Raw genomic sequence first — 20,924 nt, 5'->3', positions numbered from 1 at the left:
CTTGCCTTTTAAACGAAATTATATAGCTTACACCACAGGCACCTTTAAATGGTTAATTCTAAGTATAAGAGTAGGACAGACCTGTTTGACAGTGCACAAGCCTTCTCTTTGGCTGCAGTCTCTCAGGCTAATTATCTGATTATATTCCAGCGGAGCGCTTTGCGCTGCCAAACGGTGCATTTCCTGCGCTGCCAAACGGTGCATTTCACTCTCTTTATGGAGATGAAGAAGCCGCCAAAGCTGCAAGCGTAGCACACAGCGCTCCAACTCTACTGGACACATAATCAGTGTTATGGAATCAATACAGCCACGGTGCAGTGAAGTCAGAGTCAGGACAGCCCGCTTACAATATACACACCCGGGCAAGACCGCACATACACATCCATAAGAAGAAGGTAAGATCATTTTATTTGATGATAATATGCACACATGATGCTCTTATATGCACAGCAAGACATTGTACAATAAGAAGAAGGCATGATGTATTATATGTCGTGTGGAAATCTTGTAAGTTAAAAAGCGTTACTTTTCAGGAAATGGAAAAGAAATTATGGATCCAATGTAGTTATTTAGTTAAAAGCTCTCGTTTAAACTACCACTCATTCAATTTATAAACCCCTGCCAAACACACTTAAAGGGGAATACCACTCCTTTTCAACATTTTACTGTCATTAATAATATACCTTAGAGCTGTCGTCGTCCCCCCCCCATCTTGATGTAATCAAGATGTGACTCACCATGTTAATGATTTCTTTTTACTATGCACACATGTGCTTATAGTGCAGTGGTACTTATGGGTGGTACTTAGGGCATATGGCCAATCATTATGTGCAATATTAAAATCATCAATAAAGCGATCACAGACCAAAATGTAAAAACACAGACAGATCAGATCCCATAGACAGTAAAATCCTCAGTGTAAATTTAACTCTGGGAGTGTACACTAACCAAATGGACTCGCAAAGGGTCCACTTGGTTACATGTGTAGCCTGAACTCTTTGAGTTGCAAATGGATGAAACTAAATCTGAGGATTGTATCATGTGTATAGTTTCTTTAAGTTCAAATGTGCTTATGGAATGTGTCTGTACTTCGCAGTTATGCACTAAAATGATGAACATGCATTTGATGTGAATATGAAATGTTAATTTGATATGTGAATAAGAAATGTTAATTTGATATTATGTGAATATGAAATGTTAATTTGATATGTGAATTTGAAATTATTTGTTCTCAGTATTTGCTGGGAAGCGTGCAGCTTTGCTTTCATTTGTTTGAAATGTGAGCTTGTTGTAAAAGACTAAAAACTAAAAATACATGCGCTTTGATTAAACCAAAATATATCACTGCAATGTAACAGTGTCAACTCTTGTTATTGGCTATATGACTTTAAGTATGTTTCCCAAATAATAATGTGTACACTTATAATTTGTCAAAATGCCACCAATATATCTCTGCTGTCCGGAGGAAACCAAAATGTAAATTTTTCAGGAAATTTAAAATATACGTTTTTAAGGAAATTAATAAAACCTTATATTTTTTAAACAATGCAATACTGCCTCATCAAAGTTGGTGTTGTGACTTTAGAAATGGTCAATTACTTGCATGAGAAGGAGAGAGGTGGTGGGGTTAGCTGTTTTAACAGACAGTTTGAGGGTCCAATGGAGTTAAGAGGTTTTGCGATGCAACACACGGCTAGCTTGCAAATCTGTTCTATTTTAAGCAACTTAAAGCAAGCCAGACCTCTCAAAATGATGATACAAAATGTAATTGCAGGTTGATTGTTGCAATATGTGAAATATGCAGACCAAGAAAGTTGAAAAGATAGCAGAAGCTAATCGGATTAAAGTGTACTGCAGTTATGCAGTTTGGCTGATTTGATGACTCCTAATAAATCTTTAAATTAATTGGATTCAGTTGTAAATGGAGCTGGCTAAACATATGTATATATGCATGTATATATTTCTGAGGGGGGTGTGGTGTAGCAAAGGCATAACTTAACTGTGAACTGTCTTTGGGTTAGTGTCTCCACCAGCCTGAAGGCGTGGCTGTATTTTGCGTGTCTTAAGTACCAGGTCTTATTCCCTAACTTGAGTAAACTAAAGACCTGGAGGCGTGATCAATGCTCTTTGGCCACTCAGAATAGCCAAATGGCATTGATCACGCCTCCAGGTCTTTAGTTTACTCAAGTTAGGGAATAAGACCTGGTACTTAAGACACGCAAAATACTATGGCCCTCATTTATCAACCGTGCGTACGCCAAAATATGGGCGCACGCCGAAATTACCGACATTTTCGGCATTTAACATTTCCGGCAAAGCTTGAAATTGAACTTGAGTAGGACAAATAGTCACGTCTACTCTTCAGCTGGCGTACGCTGTTTTTCTGTTTTACACAAGCGGAGCAGCCTTGTCTGAACTGCTGAGAGGCTGTCACAGGCATCTAAACATATATGTATTCACTCCTAAAATGTTTATATAAAAGGTATGTATAATGTATATGGGCTACATGTAAAAAATAAATAAATAAAAATGTTAAGGAATACATGTGTCATATGAAATTAGTAGGAGATAAAATCGCGCAATTAAAAACAATGTTGCAAGAGATGCTTAAGCCATTTAAACAGTGTTTTGCATGAGCGCATACATGCGAGGATTTGGGCTGTCTGTGCTGAAATATTTCCATGACGGGACGTTGGAGAGTATAGTGCAGCAGTCCCAACGTGGTATAGCCTACTGTAGCCTAATCTACAGCATGAAGGCCGATGTCTTTCTTACGGTATGTGCAATATAATAAACCCGACGCGTCGCTCAATGCCAAATGTACCGTGCCAGGCTCCCAGCGCAAGTGGGAACTGCATCGGAGATATATAGGTATATTACCCAGCCAAGCAACCACCAGCCACATGAGGCTATATACGGTTTTTGCTGCACATTCATATAATGACAGTTGACAGCCCGGCCGGCGGCCACTGCAGTGACTAACGTCTGCGAGGCAATCTAAATAGACTGTCGAACGTCGGACGGACCACTGTGATAGAGAGAGACAGACAGACAGACAGACAGACAGACAGACAGACAGACAGACAGACAGACAGACACACTGGACAGGAGGAGCACCTGCAAAACAGCAGCGTGTGTGTGCCTATTTGTTATTTAATTATGGTTCACAGGTTCAGGTTTTCGTTCACTAATATATCTTGTTGTATATTAAATTAAAAATACTTTAATGATTTAATATACAACTAACAACACACACTCACACAGTGAAAAATTGCGATATGTGTGCGGGGGGTGAGGCGGGCAGCAAGGGAAACGAAGCGAGAGGAGAAACAGACAGCTTTATTTAATGTGTCATGTAGGTGCGTGCGTGCGTGGACATGACAGCAAGGCAAGCGAGGTGAGAGGGAACAGACAGGGTAGGCCTACAACTTTATTTAATTCATGCAGGTGTTCGTTGTTTATTTATTTAACAACAAACCAGTTAGTTGGGCTTGCAAGTTGCGTGTGCGTGCAGCTTGTGTGCGTCTGTGTGTGTGTGTGTGTGTGTGTGTATGAGAGAGGGGGGTGAGGCGGGCAGAAAGGCACGGTAACCATGGTTTCCAGATCGTATAGCAGTGGTTCAGGTCGCAAAAACGAGTATTGATTTCTTGATTTCTTAGGGCGTGCCAGATCAAATTCAGCCGTGACATTTATTAACGTGAGAACGAAATTAAGGAAGGATCAGCTGTTTGCGATCACTTTATAAATGCCGTGGAGACGTGGGTGTACTACGAAACCTGCACTCGAATTTGTGGCAGATTTTACACTCGATTGATAAATGAGGGCCTATGTGTTTGGCCTGGATTCTGAACATTACTGGCCCACAATGACCTGGCTGAGACTTGTGCTCCCAGGAGCACTTTCTCTAGTTGCACTGGTTCTGCTTGATTGGTTGTGGTTTGGTTCTGTTGGTTACCAGTGGTGGAAAGTAACTTTTAGTTAAGTACAATTTTGAGGTATGTGCATACTTTACTTGAGTATTTCCAATTTCCAATACTTTTACTTCTACTCCACTAATGTACATCTCGGAGCCAAATTTTTTACTTTTACTTCATTACAATTATTTGAAAACTTTAGTTACTAGTTACTTTTGCGATGCGACGCATTGTGAGTTTATAGATCGGCTATTTTCGATAGATTTTCTACACATGAAATGTGACATTATGCAATAAGGTCGCGAATATAAGCGGACAAAATTAGTTTTCTTCGACGGGTGGCTGGCATCTCCCTTAGGCATAGGGTGAGAAGTTCAGTCACACGAGAGAGACTCGGGCCCTCATTTATCAATCGAGTGTAAAATCTGCCACAGATTCGAGTGCAGGTTTCGTAGTACACCCACGTCTCCACGGCATTTATAAAGTGATCGCAAACAGCTGATCCTTCCTTAATTTTGTTCTCACGTTAATAAATGTCACGGCTGAATTTGATCTGGCACGCCCTAAGAAATCAAGCCTCGCCCTCGTTTTTGCGACATGAACAACGGCAATACGTTTCCTGAAACCATGGTTACATGAAAAAATAGGTTTCTCCCGTGCCTTGCTGCCCGCCTCACCCCCCTCTCTCATACACACGCACAGCACGCACACGCAACTTGCAAGCCCAACTAACTGGTGTGTTGTTAAACAAATAAAGAACGAACACCTGCATGAATTAAATAAAGTTGTAGGCCTACCCTGTCTGTTTCACTCTCACCTCGCTTGCCTTGCTGTCACGCACGCACGCACGCACGCACGCACGCACGCACCTACATGACACATTAAAATAAAGCTGTCTGTTTCTCCTCTCGCTTCGCTTCCCTTGCTGCCCGCCTCACCCCCCGCACGCACGCACGCACATATCCTATTTGCAACTTTCACTGTGTGTTGTTAGTTGTATTATTAGAACGAAAATCTGAACCTGTGTGTTGGAATGTGATCTATATTGTAAATAACTATCTTATCTTATTCTGAAGTGACAAATCCTTGACAGGAAGTGCCTATTAGAGATGTGTATATATTGGTCAAATAAACACATCTCGTCAGTTCTGATGGTTACGAGCTGAAGGTATTGCTGACTCCTGAGTACTTATTTACGTTCCTCCATTATGAGTGTTTAGCCCGACTAGCTCCAGGCATCTACCTACTGCTGCAATGGCAGCTCTGTCAACAGGTTATGGGCCCAGCAGGACGAGAGATGGTGATAGCCGGTGGAGTCGGATTTGTTTTGATGGAGATGAACGGAACTTTGAATTATGGTTGGTAAAGTTTCTCGGGCACCTTCGGCTGAGGGGGCTGAAACACACTATATTGAACGAGCCTGATATCGACAACGGTGGGCTCGATGAGGAAGAAGCCGCAGCCGAGGCAAGAGCCGCTGAGGACGCCGAGAAAAATGAGGAAGCATATGCCGAACTAATTCAAGTTCTAGATGATACAAGTTTGTCTTTGATTATGCGTGATGCAGCAGACGATGGGAGGAAGGCGTTACAAATTCTGAAGGATCACTATGCTGGCAATGGGAAACCAAGAGTGATTAGTTTGTACACAGAGCTTACTTCGCTCCAGAAGGCTGCTAATGAAACAATTACAGACTATATTATTCGAGCTGAAGCTTCCATCACGGCACTGAGGAATGCGGAAGAGACTTTGAGTGACGGCTTACTGACAGCTATGATTCTGAAGGGGCTGAAATAAATAGGAGAACACTGTTTGAAATGGCCAAATGCATGCTGATTGAAAGCAGTTTACCAAAAGAATTGTGGACATATGCAGTAATGACTGCTGCTGTTATTCGAAACAGGTGTTTCAACAAGCGTGTAGGACAGACCCCATATTATATGTTGACAGGAAAGAAGCCAAACCTTTCGAGAATGAGAACATTTGGGTCACCATGCTATGCATACAAGCAAGACAAGAAAAAGTTGGATTCACGATGTGAAGAAGGTATCTTTGTAGGCTATGACAAATACAGCCCAGCTTATTTGGTGTTTTATCCTAACACAGGGAAAGTACTTGTAGCTAAACACAGATTGGTAAAATTCATTCAAAAGAGTGTCATTGCGAGTCAGACTCAAACAGAGCAAGAAATGGAGGAGGATGATGATTGCAGTATGAGAAGGGTTGTAAACCATCTGCCTGAAGTTGGGAAGACTAGTGTAATCCCAAAAGAGACACAAAAACAAGATGCAGAGTCAGAGATGAGTGATCTGGTTGACATTCAGGCAGGTGAATGTAGCCAGAGTACAACTTATCCAAAAAGAGAGAGGAGACCACCTCAATATTTAAAGGATTACGAGTGTCAAGCTAAATCTGATTACCAGGGAAATGTAACCTTTGATTATTGTTATGGAGTGATGAGAGAAAATGAAAAATTTACCCTGACTATATTGCCAGAGGGCAAGAATGCAGTGGGGGGTGAAAACAAAAACAGGGTGATGAAGCATTATTGTCACAACACAGTAAAACAAAAGAAAAGAAGGAAAAATAAGTGTTAATTTGTGTTTGGGTGATATGCTATCTGATTATGTGATTTATGTATTGCTATTTATTAATGAGTATTTGAAAGTAACATGTATTTGAGAAATGACATGGGTATTTGAAGTTGATGATTGCAACCAGTAATTTGATGTGATGACAGACGTAAAAGAGATGCTTAAATTTTGCACATATTTATTGAAACATTTTATTGGTATTGAAAAGGATTTTTATTGGTTTTGAACAAAGTGATCATTGTGTGAAATGTTGATGAGATGCACTGTTTAATATGCAAGTTTAGGATTGTATTTTATTGTTTACCAATATGCGATCAAGTGGGGGTGTTGGAATGTGATCTATATTGTAAATAACTATCTTATCTTATTCTGAAGTGACAAATCCTTGACAGGAAGTGCCTATTAGAGATGTGTATATATTGGTCAAATAAACACATCTCGTCAGTTCTGATGGTTACGAGCTGAAGGTATTGCTGACTCCTGAGTACTTATTTACGTTCCTCCATTATGAGTGTTTAGCCCGACTAGCTCCAGGCATCTACCTACTGCTGCAATGGCAGCTCTGTCAACACTGTGAACCATAATTAAATAACAAATAGGCACACACACCCTGCTGTTTTGCAGGTGCTCCTCCTGTCCTGTCTGTCTGTCTGTCTGTCTGTCTGTCTGTCTGTCTGTCTGTCTGTCTGTCTGTCTCTCTCTATCACAGTGGTCCGTCCGTGACCAACTGACCATGCACGTTCCGACGTTCGCCAGTCTATTTAGATTGCCTCGCAGTCGTTAGTCACTGTTATATGAATGTGCAGCCAAAACCATAGCCTCATGTGGCTGGTGCATGGGCTGGCTGGGTAATATACCTATATCTCCGATGCAGTTCCCACTTGCGCTGGGAGCCTGGCACGGTACATTTGGCATTCGAGCGACGCGTCGGGTTTATTATATTGCACATACCGTAAGAAAGACATCGGCCTTCATGCTGTAGATTAGGCTACAGTAGGCTATACCTGCACGTTGGGACTCTCCGCAGCTGAGCTGCAGCAGCTGCTGCACTATACTCTCCAACGTCCCGTCATGGAAATATTTCAGCACAGACAGCCCAAATCCTCGCATGTATGCGCTCATGCAAAACACTGTTTAAATGGCTTAAGCATCTCTTGCAACATTGTTTTTAATTGCGCGATTTTATCTCCTACTAATTTCATATGACACATGTATTCCTTAACATTTTTATTTATTTATTTTGTACATGTAGCCCATATACATTATACATACCTTTTATATAAACATTTTAGGAGTGAATACATATATGTTTTGATGCCTGTGAGTCTGTGACAGCCTCTCAGCAGTTCAGACAAGGCTGCTCCGCTTGTGTAAAACAGAAAAACAGCGTACGCCAGCTCGCGACCAGACGTGACTATTTGTCCTACTCAAGTTCAATTTCAAGCTTTGCCGGAAATGTTAAATGCCGAAAATGTCGGTAATTTCGGCGTGCACCCATATTTTGGCGTACGCACGGTTGATAAATGAGGGCCTCGGTGTAGAACCGCTGCTCCTTCGCCTGGAAAGGAGCCAGCTTAGGTGGTTCGGCCATCTGGTTAGGATGCCTCTCGGGCGTCTCCCTAGGGAGGTCCTCGACGCACGTCCCACTGGGAGGAGACCCCGGGGCAGACCAAGGCACAGTTGGAGGAAACACATCGACTCACTGGCCTTGGAACGTCTCGGAATCCCCCAGGAGGAAGTCACTAATGTTGCTCTGGAGAGGGAAGTCTGGAGCACTCTGGTGGAGCTGTTTCCCCCGCAACCCGACTACGGATAAGCAGTTGAAGATGGATGGATGGATGGACATTCTGCAATATGAATACTTTTACTTTTAGTACTTTAATTACATTTTGATGCCGATACTTTTGTACACTGGTTCTGCTTGATTGGTTGTGGTTTGGTTCTGTTGGTTACCAGTGGTGGAAAGTAACTAAGTACTTTTAGTTAAGTAAAATTTTGAGGTATGTGCATACTTTACTTGAGTATTTCCAATTTCCAATACTTTTACTTCTACTCCACTAATGTACATCTCGGAGCCAAAATTTGTACTTTTACTTCACTACAATTATTTGAAAACTTTAGTTACTAGTTACTTTTGCGATTTTGCGTTGCGACGCATTGTGAGTTTATAGATCGGCTATTTTCGATAGATTTTCTACACATGAAATGTGACATTCTGCAATAAGGTCGCGAATATAAGCGGACAAAATTAGTTTTCTTCGACGGGTGGCTGGCATCTCCCATAGGCATAGGGTGAGAAGTTCAGTCACACGAGAGAGACTCGGAGTAGAACCGCTGCTCCTTCGCCTGGAAAGGAGCCAGCTTAGGTGGTTCGGCCATCTGGTTAGGATGCCTCTCGGGCGTCTCCCTAGGGAGGTCCTCGACACACGTCCCACTGGGAGGAGACCCCGGGGCAGACCAAGGCACAGTTGGAGGAAACACATCGACTCACTGGCCTTGGAACGTCTCGGAATCCCCCAGGAGGAAGTCACTAATGTTGCTCTGGAGAGGGAAGTCTGGAGCACTCTGGTGGAGCTGTTGCCCCCGCAACCCGACTACGGATAAGCAGTTGAAGATGGATGGATGGATGGACATTCTGCAATATGAATACTTTTACTTTTAGTACTTTAATTACATTTTGATGCCGATACTTTTGTACTTTTACTCAAGTATATTTTCAATTCCGTACTTTTACTTCTTTTAGTTCTAAATTGCCGTATTGGTACTTTTACTTAAGTAAAATAATTGAGTACTTTTTCCACCACTGTTGGTTACAGTTTGGCCACGGTGATGGTGAACCGGACCTACATGAGCCAACTAGTCCTGGGATGGACGGTTCTGCTCAGCAACCTACATCTAACTACTGCATCTAGTAAGTATGACCTCTCCCTAACCAGTGATGGAGAAAGTAGCCTATTACATTTATTTATGTAGCCTAAGTAAAAGTATCAACATGCAATGTAGATATTAATTTCAGTGGAAGTTGCTCAGTGGCGTTTTGAAGCACCCGGAAGACTGCCGGAAGTATAATTATAACTCAATGGCTCGAGCGAGCGGAAGTTTAGCCTAGCCTATAGCGCCGGACCTCAATTTTGAGGTTCGAATGATGTCATGAACGTCCATCCACCTCCATGAAAGTGCTGCAATTCCTCATTCCGCCAGTAGGTAGTGGCATCTTCAACGTTGGATAGCCTTACTGGGGGCTTGGTTACAACTAGTAAGAGTCATATTAATCAAAAAGTAGGCTACTCTAATACCTAAATGACCGAGTACCGAAAAGTAGGCCTACTCATGCAGTATGTCCCATTCAACAAGTTCGTCATGTATACCACCATGTAAGGCCGGCTCGGCCCGAAAATGTGGGCTCGGGTAGGGTCGAGTTCGGGCATAAAATGAGAACTCTAGTTTGGGTCCCTGTTGGTCCTGGTGCAAAGCCCCTCATACTAGTATATAGGTCATTGGAGCTGGGGGTTAAAAGCCTTGCTTAAGGGCTCTTATTTGTCCCTGCAGCCTTTTTCATCTTCTCTTCCTGTATCCCAGGATTCCCTGCATCTCATAAACACGCCGTGTGGTCGAAGCGGAGATGCAGACTCTTCATCCTCCCTCCTCTTCCTCCCCCGCCCTTTCCTCCTCTGAAGTGGAGAGAAGAACTGATGGTGATGAACACACGCACATGCGGACGCATGCAGTCACGCACGCAGTCACGCACGCAACGCACGCAGTCACGCAGGCAAGCACGCACAGGTACAAAATTAGCTTTCAGTCCTGGTTGATGTTTCATGGTATTTTGCAGGTTGATATAACGGAGGACATCACAGGACTTAAAGGAGAAAAGGTACAGGATATTATTATTATTATTATTATTATTATTATTATTATTATTATTATTATTATTATTATTATTATTATTATTATTATAATATTATAACTATTAACTATGTCACTATGACATCATCAGGTATGGATAGTTTAACTCACGAGAGAGGACGGAGAAGGAGATCAGCCGGGGAATCGGAGTGGCATGGGGCGGTGTTGCAGTCGCTGTACCGCACTGTTGTGACGAAAAGAGAGTTGAGCCAGAAGGGAAAGCTCTCTGTCTACCGAGCAATATTTGTTCCTACTCTCACCTATGGTCATAATGTGTTGGTCATGACCGAAAGAATAAGGTTGCGAATACTGTACAAGCTGCCAAAATGAGTTTTCTTCGACGGGTGGCTGGCATCTCCCTGAGAAGTTCAGTCACACGAGACAGACTCGGAGTAGAGTCACACTGCTTCTTCGCCTGGAAAGGAGTCAGCTTAGGTGGTTCGAGAATCTGGTTAGGATGCCTCTCGGGCGTCTCCCTAAGGAGGTCCTTGAGGCACGTCCCACTGGGAGGAGACCCCAGGGCAGACCAAGGCGCAAGTTGGAGGAAACACATCGACTCATTGGCCTTGGAATGTCTCGGGATCCCCCAGGAGGAAGTAACTAATGTTGCCCTGGAAAGGGAAGTCTGGAGTTATCTGGTGGAGCTGTTGACCCCGGGATCCGACTACGGATAAGCGATTGAAGATGGATGGATGGACCATTCTCACATGTCCCAGGAATGGGTTGACCAAAGGAGAAGTTCCCAGCTCAAATAAGAGTAGTAGCAAACCTGCAGTTTGTTCCAGATGTGTGGTTCATGAAAACTAAATAGGCTACTGCTTCCTCACGTAATAAACTTTTACATAAGAGGTTGAATATGATACACCATATGACTGAATTAGTATAATGATTAATATGATAACTACTTTAACGTTATTTGTGTGTCTGTCCAGGGCTGCAGAGGACCACGAGGTGCCAGGGTACAGTACTACACACACACACGCACAGCTGGACACGCACGCACACACGCGCACGCAGACAGACAGACAGACAGACAGACAGACAGACAGACAGACACAGACAGACACAGACAGACACAGACAGACAGACAGACAGACAGACAGACAGACAGACAGACAGACAGACAGACAGACAGACAGACAGACAGACAGACAGACAGACAAAAGAAAATACATTCTCAACTTGTGTGTGCGTCAGGGTGAACCGGGTGTGACGGGTCCAGAGGGAGAGACAGGACATCATGGACGAATGGGATCACCTGGACAGCAGGTAAACTGTCTTCATCCAATCAGGAGAGAGCACTCGTACGGGAGATGCAGGATATAAACAAGTGACATTGGAAGACACATTTTGAACTTGAACACTTTAAAAAGCAAAGCTTTTGCACACCTACAGGCGACAGGTGATTAGGAGAGGGTACGGTGCCCTATGCAGCCTTCATAAAGATAGCCTGACTAAAATGCTACGAGAGTCTAAATGTTGGGCTAAGGCTACATGTGTTGTAGCGGTTTGTTGGGGAAAGTGTCAGGGTGCCAGTCAGAGACCCAGTCTGACAAATACTACCAACAATTAACCGTACACAGGACTGACAAACAATTGTATCAGCACCCCGACGCAGTGGGAGGGTTTTCTCTGAGTACTGGCCACTAGCCAACAACTCCTTCACAAAGCACTGAAAAGGCTGTATAGAGCTGCATTAGAAAGTATTTCCACAACTTTGTCACAATTAAACTGAGACAAAGTAGATGCCAGCGTGATACTCTGCCTTTAAAATAATGGCATTTTGAGAGGACATTTATATGTATGCTTAAATGCATGAGCTCTCAATCTTAATTTGCTAGTAAGACAGTGAACGTTGGTGGTTCAATGAAGGGACTGACAAATATGCGTTCATAACACAAGAACAAAAAGCAACAGAGTGTTCACTCAAAGTGGCGTGGGTTTTGTGTAAGCACAGTAAGAAGCCATTCTCTGATGCAGAAATAATAAAATAATGTTTGACTGAAGTGATGGACATGTTTAGAAAAGGAGGAAATGACAGCGGAAATAAAGCAAATCCCACTGTCAGATTCCACAGCAACCAGACGTTGGCTACTGAATTACTGGCTTGTGAGGGAATACAAAATGGAGTGTATTTTCCTAGCTGTGGATGAGTCCACTGACACCATGATAATGCTCAGTTGGTGGTTTTTGTGAGGTATTATGATGAGGCAAATGGGGAGTTTATTGAGTATTTATTTAGTTTTTGTTGAATTAGGGGGAGAAAGGTGAACGCGGCTGGAGAGGACTGTATGGAGACATAGGAAGTCCTGGAGTAGAGAAGGTGAACAGCAGAATCACTACAATTAATACTATAGTATGACATTGTGTGCCATACTGTGTAATTTTGTAACATAATATTGTTTTTTAATATCGTGTGTGTGTGTGTGTGTGTGTGTGTGTGTGTGTGTGTGTGTGTGTGTGTGTGTGTGTGTGTGTTTGTGTGTGTGTGTGTGTGTGCATGCGTACGTGTGTTATTACAGGGTAATGCAGGATACAGGGGATCTAAGGTGAGTGCACGGCACACATGACGCTCAGCACATCAGCTGTACCGCCGGCACCACAGGCGGTACAGCTGATGCTAATGTCATGACGACGTATCACCAACAGGGGGAGCAGGGATGGAAGGGATACACAGGTGCAAAGGGAGAGCAGGTACAGTATGGAGGTCTCTCTCCATCTCTCTCGCCAAATTCCAAAACCCCAAATCTCAACCACTCGCTCACTCACACTCGATCACTCCAGTGTGGTGGTGTTATGGTGAAATTGGTGACCTGCTGAAATGTGTGACAATCGTGTGCAGACGGTCACATAATGTTAGTGTCTGAATGTTAATCGTTGCAGTTTGTTCATTAGCAGAGTTCAACCTAGCGGGATTCAGGCCACATATAAAGACCACAAGATGGTAACATATTTCAGCCAGGTCACCAATTTCACCATCATTTTGCCATGCTGGAGTGACCGAGTGTGAGTGAGCGAGTGGCCCAGATTTTCGGCCACTTGAATTTGGCTTCTCTCTCTCTCTCTCTCATTGGCCACTGCTTGTTTCATGTGACACCCCGTTCAGCCAATCAACTTGTATTGTCCCGCAGGGTTACCATGGGGTCCCTGGAGTCCCGGGTCAGAAGGTCAGTCAGTCTAGTGTTTAGTGTGTTATTGTGTTCACTCTGTTGACTTTAAACTATGGTCAAACCACCTTTTTTCATGTTATGAACTATTTGACTATAGACAGCTCACAACATTGATCGGGTTCTATTGTGCGTTCACTGTGTGGTAATAGGCCGACGGTATTTATATGTATTTGCATAAACTGTAACCGAAATGAGAGCGACTGCTATTGGCTGCGACAGCAGCGAGGGCGGGTCTTCACTCGGTATAGAACCAGTATAAACCCTAGAGACATACCCTATAGAGCGTCGTAGTCCGGCCCCCTTGAGAGAACCGGAAAATAATTCCCCGTTCATTTTCCTCATAGACTTTTCAAAATGTATTTATTTAAAGACGTTTACGCTGCGGACAAAGCCAACTGGAAATCATGACAATAAACACAATGTTTTGGGCCGAACAAATAATTAGAAAAAGGCAAGATACAACACTTTTTTTGTTTTTCTTCTCATAAATAATTTGATTGGCCCAAAACATTGTGTTTATTGTTCATGTGATTTGTCACAACTCCAGATGGCTTTGTCCGCGGCGTAAACGTCTTTAAATAAATACTTTTTGAAAAGTCTATGAGGAAAATGAACGGGAATTATTTTCCGGGTCTGGAAAGTGGGCGGGACTGTGACGCTCGCAAATCATGATGATTTAAGACATACTTGAAACTAGCGATTTAAACCCTGAAGGGTTTATGAGTGTATAGCCGAAAGTCCGTCCAAAAGCAAAACCTTGTTCACTTCTATTGACATTATTATTGTTTTGCGGTTGGTAGAAGGTGAAATAGCAACATCTGCTGGGCCATTAATATGAACTGCATGCTTAAAGTGCATGAGAGACTCCGGGAGATAATTTCCACTACAGTTTTTTCCCCTGTGTGGTTATTGTGTATTAGTTGTATGTGTTGTGTTATTGTCGTTATTGTGTATTAGTTGTATATGTGTTGTGTTAACATTTCACCACCAGGGGGACACAGGTCAGAGAGGTTATGCAGGGGTGAGGGGGAAGGCAGGACCCAGGGGAGGCCTAGGACACAGAGGATCTGGGGGGTCTCGCGGCTCCCAGGGGCCTCCTGGGAGTCCAGGCTACGCAGGACATGGTGGGATGCAGGGACCGACGGGAGAGCCTGGTTTACCTGGACAAGGTGGGTCACAAACCAAACAAACCGACGGAATAGCAAACACGTCGCAACTGCTTCACATCGTGAGCTCATAGATCGGCAGTGGTGTGCAGACATTTAGAGGGGCAGGTGCTCAAGTGAAAAAAGGGCACCTTGTGCAGCCGGTTGCCTTAATAGTGTGAGATTTATAGACTTTGGGGCCTAAATAATATATAATAATTGATAAAAAAAAAGTCTGTCCAGTATGTGGAGATTGTGGACCATGTCACCATGGTCCACATACTGTACACTGTACAAAAAAAGGCCACATTGCTGTCCAAAGGGCAAGGGCAGGTGGTGTTCTAGCACCCCCTGGTGTCTATCTGTGCACGCCACTGTAGATCGGCTGTTTTATTTTAGGGCTAGTGTTCAAATTGGCAAAAGCATAGTAATTACGAACCTTGCGTGCGTGTGTGTGTGTGTGTGCGTGTGTGTGTGTGTGTGTGTGCACGTGTGTGTGCGTGTGTGTGTAGTGTACATCCTGCCAGGCCTCAGAGGGGACACAGGGTCACCCGGGGCTCCTGCACCGTGCAGCTGTTCAGAGATTCGAACCGACGTCTCTGAGAAAGACAGGAACAAGAACAGGGTTTCATCTGTGAGTCACAACACCTCCTACCATATAATAATAAAATCACACCCATGCAACTGCGTGTGGTGGACCCTGGTGGGTCCCCGGAACTTCCAGACCCACATGAACGTGCCCAGGTTGCCGGACCGGTTTTCTGGCGAGCCGCCCCGCATCCGAAATGGTCGAGAAATGACAGTGTGTGGGGAATTAGCAGACAACACTGATTGTGTTAATACTTTGCTGTTTTGTGCAGATCTACGCGGCTCAGACGGAGCGTCAGATGAGAGCCATGAGGAAGGAGAACGTCATGGTGTTGAGGAAAGACACCAAGACTCTGTACATCTACTCTGGATCCCAGTGGGTCAACGTGCTGCAGCAGGTGTGTGTGTGTGTGTGTGTGTGTGTGTGTGTGTGTGTCTGTCCACTAGAGCAGTGCATGGTCCCCAAACTGTTTCATGTCAAGGACCCCCAAATTGACACTTATTAGCCTGCGGACCCCCCATTAGAAAATATATGCCATGCAGGGACCCCCATAAGAGAATATTTGATTCTCAAACATTTTAATTTCAAGGACACCCAGCTTGCCATGCATTAGGCCAGGGGGGCTGGGTGGGGACCCCCGGAAATGCTTTGGCCATAAATACAAATACAAAACCAGAAAAAAGCGAAATATGTAGGCGATCTATACATATTTATGTTTTAGCTTAGATTTTATTTTGTACTTTCTTGAAGCAAAAGCATATCACTGTGCGAGATATAATGTAGGCTTACATGAGAAAAGAAAAAAAATAAGCTAAACACTAGATAAAAAAAAGGCTATACCCACGTAGGCCTACACGTCCAAAGGCAGAGACGTCTGGGCTTTTAGTTGAAAAAGCTGCTGCTGTATGCACGTAATTTCCCATTGATTTCAGTAGCTGGCAATTCTGGTATTTGCTGCGGTTGAGTTGCTGCCCCCTCGATAGCTGATAGATCCCCAATTTTATCTTTAGAGACTGGCAGTCCAACGGATGCTAAAGCAGCAATAGGGGCCTCTGAGTTCTCCCCCGGTGCAAGTGACTTATTATTATTATTAGCTTTGCTTCTGGTGGTCCCTGGTACAGAATATTTTGAGATGGGGGGTCCGCGGCCAAGTACATATCCTTTTGAGGAGCCAACACGTGAAAAAGTTTGAGAACCACTGTCTGACATATCAACATACGTTAATTTTTCTCCTCTGTTTCCGCCATGTTGTTGGACTCATGCTGCCTCTAAGCCGTGAGCCGTGGAATCTAAGCCGTGCACCTCCTTCAGCGCTGGAGGACTGACCTCCATGCTGCTCCCCTTCACTCTCTCCTCTCCAACCGCCCGGCATGTAACGGAGTTTGGTGACATGACCTGTCAGTGTCAGTCGGGGGGCACAATACCCACGCTCCAATAAATACGTTTGGGTACGGGGAGACACCATATGCATCTCTTGGGTCTTGAGAGAAAAAACCTTTGTCAACCACTGCTCTGGACTCCCACCAACTGGTCTGCTCATGCATCTGCATGCAGCTAAAGCGCATTACTTATCACCTCATACTTAGGACGGAAAACAAAATATGCCAGCGTGTGCCGAGTCTTCAGTGGTCTGTGGAATATCGACACGTTTAATTGGGGACAGCATTCTGGAGCTGTACTGTAGATGTTACAAGCACTTTCAAAAATGTAAGCGCACATCTAGAACAGCAACCGGAGAACTCTCTGGTTTTCCGACTCACAAAGTTTAAACACCAAAGTACTGAAACTAGAGATGTCCCGATACTGTATCGGTATCTGGAAAAGTATCGGATCGGCCCTTATTTGTCATACCGGGTCATATCGGTGAATATGCCAGTCTAACCACCGATACGTCACAGGGGTAAGGGGTTGACACTATGGCAGGTAAATAAAATGTTGGGACATGGAGTTTGCTTTGGAGTTGCCCAAACTGCAAGTGTACATTTTAGTGAGTCTGCTATAAACACAACACAAGATCACTATTGGTATTCGGTATCGGCTATCACAGAAATTGAGGTATCGGGATCGGATACAAAAAAAGTCGGGACATCCCTAACCGAAACAATGTAATTAATTAGTAAACTATATCCTGAAATATCATTGGTACTATCATTGGTATTCACATACTCAACCTTTTCATCATTATCTAGCTGACCATTTAATTGCACTAATTTCCAATCACTTTGGAAATGAACTATAACATCTGTGGGTTTGACATAACTACACTGATGAATTCAGACAGCATGTTAGCATAACGATGAAGACATTGAAACTTGTTTCTCCCCCACTTTTCGCTGTGGCGAGTTTGTAAACCGGCGAGTTCTCCGGTATTCTCGAGAAGACGTTGATAATTGTGGACTTCTTCATCCAGCAGAGAAAGAGCATGTCTATGAATGACTTATTGAGCACTCATTTCAAAAAGAAAGAAAGAAGAGCTTCTGACTGAGTGACATAATAAACCAGTGTTGTGTGCACTGTGAACTTTGCCTGCGCGCTGCAAACACCTTGTGTGCATGTATGAATGATATTCCAATACTATTCAAATTTTTATAGTATGTCTTTGAAGACAATGAACAACGAAATATCCTACTATAGTAGTATTCGTTTTTCATGGTTTTTGATGATAAAAATAAATCATGAAAATCATGAAAAATGACATACTATAGTAGTATGTTGTTTCTCAAGGTTTGACGATAAAAAAATATGAAAATCATGAAAAACAACATAGGCTACTATAGTATCTGTTTTTTCATGATTCATGATTTTCATTCATCATCCATCCATCCATCTTCATCCGCTTATCCGTAGTCGGGTCGCGGGGACAACAGCTCCACCAGAGAGCTCCAGACTTCCCTCTCCAGAGCAGCATCAGTGACTTCCTCCTGGGGGATCCCGAGACGTTGCAAGGCCAGTGAGTCGATGTAATCCCTCAATCTGCACCTTGGGCGGACTGCCACGCCGCCGCAACTGCCGGTAAACTGCCGGTAACAGCCGCGGCGCTGCCGGGAGAAGGGCCGGCAGCGGCCGGGGAAACTGGGGAGGATTATGACACTCGACATGCATGTTGCGTCATGCTTGCGGCTATGGTTAGGGTAAAGGGTTTTATCATCAGAAAACATGTTTTTCCTGTTTTTCGACAATAAACAAATCGTCGTTTATCAGGGTTTTTGACGATGAAAAAAAAAACGATGAAAAGCATGCAAAACGACTTACTATATAGTATGTTGTTTTTCATGGTTTTTTACAATAAAAAAATAATAATAAACCATGAAAAACTACATAACTGGCAGCTAATGGTGACAACTTGCCCAATCTGAAATGGAAACAATGACCCCAATGACACAGAGGACTCGGTGTACGTCAATCAATGTTTATTTCAATTTTAAGACTTTGCATCAGTTCATTTTCTTTGTTATTTTGTCCAGTAATTTCTATTACACTAGTTTAATATCCATAAGAATGAAAGGTTGGTAGAATCCATTGAAACAAGACAAACTTTGCTGCCGTTGCTGAAAAAAACCATTCGTCAGGATAATTACTACAGTGTGAAGAACTACAGAGTGAGTCCAGTGACTTTAAACCCCATTCATACTTTGCCAACCCGAGCTCACCATTATGCGTCACATTCCGCGACACATGGTGAGCTTTAGTAGATTGGCTATTTTCGCCATGTGGCACAATATGCGACGGAGCAAAAGCTTGAAGGTTTTAGACAGAGCCAGAATTAACCAGATATACAGTACCGATATTGACAGGTACAACATATACAGAGAAAAATAGCCTAAGATTGATTTTATTTTCCTTTACTCCCAGGGTTTGAACTGTACAGTCAATATAAAAAACACAAAAAAAAAACATACTAACAAAACACCCTGTCAGTAGAAGTCAGATTTTTATTATTTTCAATGTTTTTATTTTTTTTATTTTCATTTTTTCTCTGCCGTTTAAAGTTAAAACTGCACTGAACACAAATCTCATTGACGGTACAGGTAGAGAAACAGACTTTTTTTGTTGTACTTTTTTAAAATGTATTATTCATGATTTTTTGCGAACATGACCACACTTCATTCAATCTAACGCAATGGACAGGCTCAGTACAGAGTGTTTAAATCATCCACTCAGTGTCTACAAAACCCTTGGAATTCAATTAACACTCAAGGTTTTTACCGTGTAACAATCAGATTTCGCTCCACTCTGAACCGTGTGAAAACAGCGTGTACTGTTCGTTACTACCAGTGCCCCCCGATGGATATTAACGGTCGGTCATTATTTGGCTTTTTCGATGACGTCGGTATCAGCTGTTGTGCAGCTGACGTGTCCCGATTCTTAGCCACGTTCAACATTTCGGGTTCTTATATTTGGGGCATGTAAAAAAAAATGCAATTCATTATTCTTGGGGAAAAATTTAAAGTTTTCAAAACAAAAAAAATAGCTTACATGAAACACAGTAAGTATGTTATTTGTTTTCATGCTCACAAAGCATCACAACACAATGTGTTGTAAGCTTGTATATTGTCAATTTTCGGTGAAGATATAGTGTATAGGGAAAGGAGAGATTAATTTAGTCATTATTTAAATCTGAACTCAGTAATTATGCCTTAAGCCCTTTTTTTCCAAAACAAATTTGACAATAATGTCCAAAATGAAATGACAGTTGGACTCATGATCTCCGATTCATACTTCATTGCGTGTCGAGAATAGCCGACCTATAATTTTGCAACACGTGCACTGCGCAAAAAGCATGGAATACGGATGTGTATATTATAGGAAACTCCGGTTAAACTTTCCAACAAACTCCGGTAAACTCCCGAATTGTACCATCACACCTGTATATTACCGTATATTACTGTATATGCCTGCTAAACTTGAGGTTTACGGGCAAATATGGTGCCATAATTGCCTGTTAACTCTTTTCAGTGGTGAGCCTGCTATTCTCTGCCATTCTCGCCCCACGGTGAAGCATGCGTAGCTTCCACATCAGTTCAGAATGGAGATAAATACACAATGCACGTCTTCGCCTGTCCAGGTAACAACGGGGGGTTGCCAGTGTTGTGTGTATACTTATGTACTTATGTACAACACCATGAAAATCATGAAATTGTTAGATTTTTTCCACATACAAGAGCCTCCAGAAAAAGTGAACATCACCATCAAATGTGGGGCTAAGACAAGGGGATATCATAGTCCAGTGAGACTCAACCAGCATGTAAAGAACATACACTTATAGTTGTGTTCAGGTCAAATCGATGTGAACGTCTCACATGTGGCCTAATACAGACTATTCAAGAATGTGACTTTCACCCAAACGTTACTGGAACAACAAATACACGATAATTATCGTCCTACCCGGTTTCTTTATTGCCTGTTGTAACACGAACAATCATAATTATGGAGTTTGGGAGTGTTTTTTTTTCTTTTTTTCTTTTTTTTACCCGTTCTCGTCTTCTCTATTATGTACCCAAGGCAAGTACAATTCTCAGAATCACCAGAAGCTTAATTTGAAAATAAGAAACACAAACTGATCTGGTGATGTAGCGCACGGAAACCCATTACCACAACAACACTGA

General features: G+C 42.9%; 1 protein-coding gene across 2 annotated transcripts; it reads left to right on the top strand.

Annotated features, from left to right (window-relative positions):
* Positions 1 to 304: 304 nt before the first annotated feature.
* On the top strand, positions 305 to 17,271 carry LOC310867264 (uncharacterized protein). Of its 2 annotated transcripts, XM_083777174.1 has the most exons (14): positions 305 to 395; positions 9,325 to 9,419; positions 10,088 to 10,203; positions 10,341 to 10,382; positions 11,347 to 11,373; positions 11,612 to 11,683; positions 12,672 to 12,737; positions 12,937 to 12,963; positions 13,064 to 13,108; positions 13,546 to 13,581; positions 14,576 to 14,753; positions 15,242 to 15,363; positions 15,590 to 15,715; positions 16,592 to 17,271. In XM_083777174.1, the coding sequence occupies exons 2-14, from the start codon at positions 9,338 to 9,340 to the stop codon at positions 16,595 to 16,597; spliced, it is 945 nt and encodes a 314-aa protein (XP_083633300.1). In that variant the 5' UTR covers positions 305 to 395; positions 9,325 to 9,337; the 3' UTR covers positions 16,598 to 17,271. The 2 variants fall into 2 exon arrangements, with proteins under 2 accessions (XP_083633300.1, XP_083633301.1); XM_083777175.1 differs by lacking the exon at positions 15,242 to 15,363.
* The last annotated feature ends 3,653 nt before the right edge of the window (positions 17,272 to 20,924 follow it).

Source organism: Protomyctophum parallelum (assembly GCF_964188405.1).
Source record: "Protomyctophum parallelum genome assembly, chromosome: 11".
NCBI classification, from domain to species: Eukaryota; Metazoa; Chordata; class Actinopteri; order Myctophiformes; family Myctophidae; genus Protomyctophum; species Protomyctophum parallelum.
Note: the sequence above shows the minus strand (reverse complement) of the source record. Positions and strands in the feature narration are given on the sequence as shown.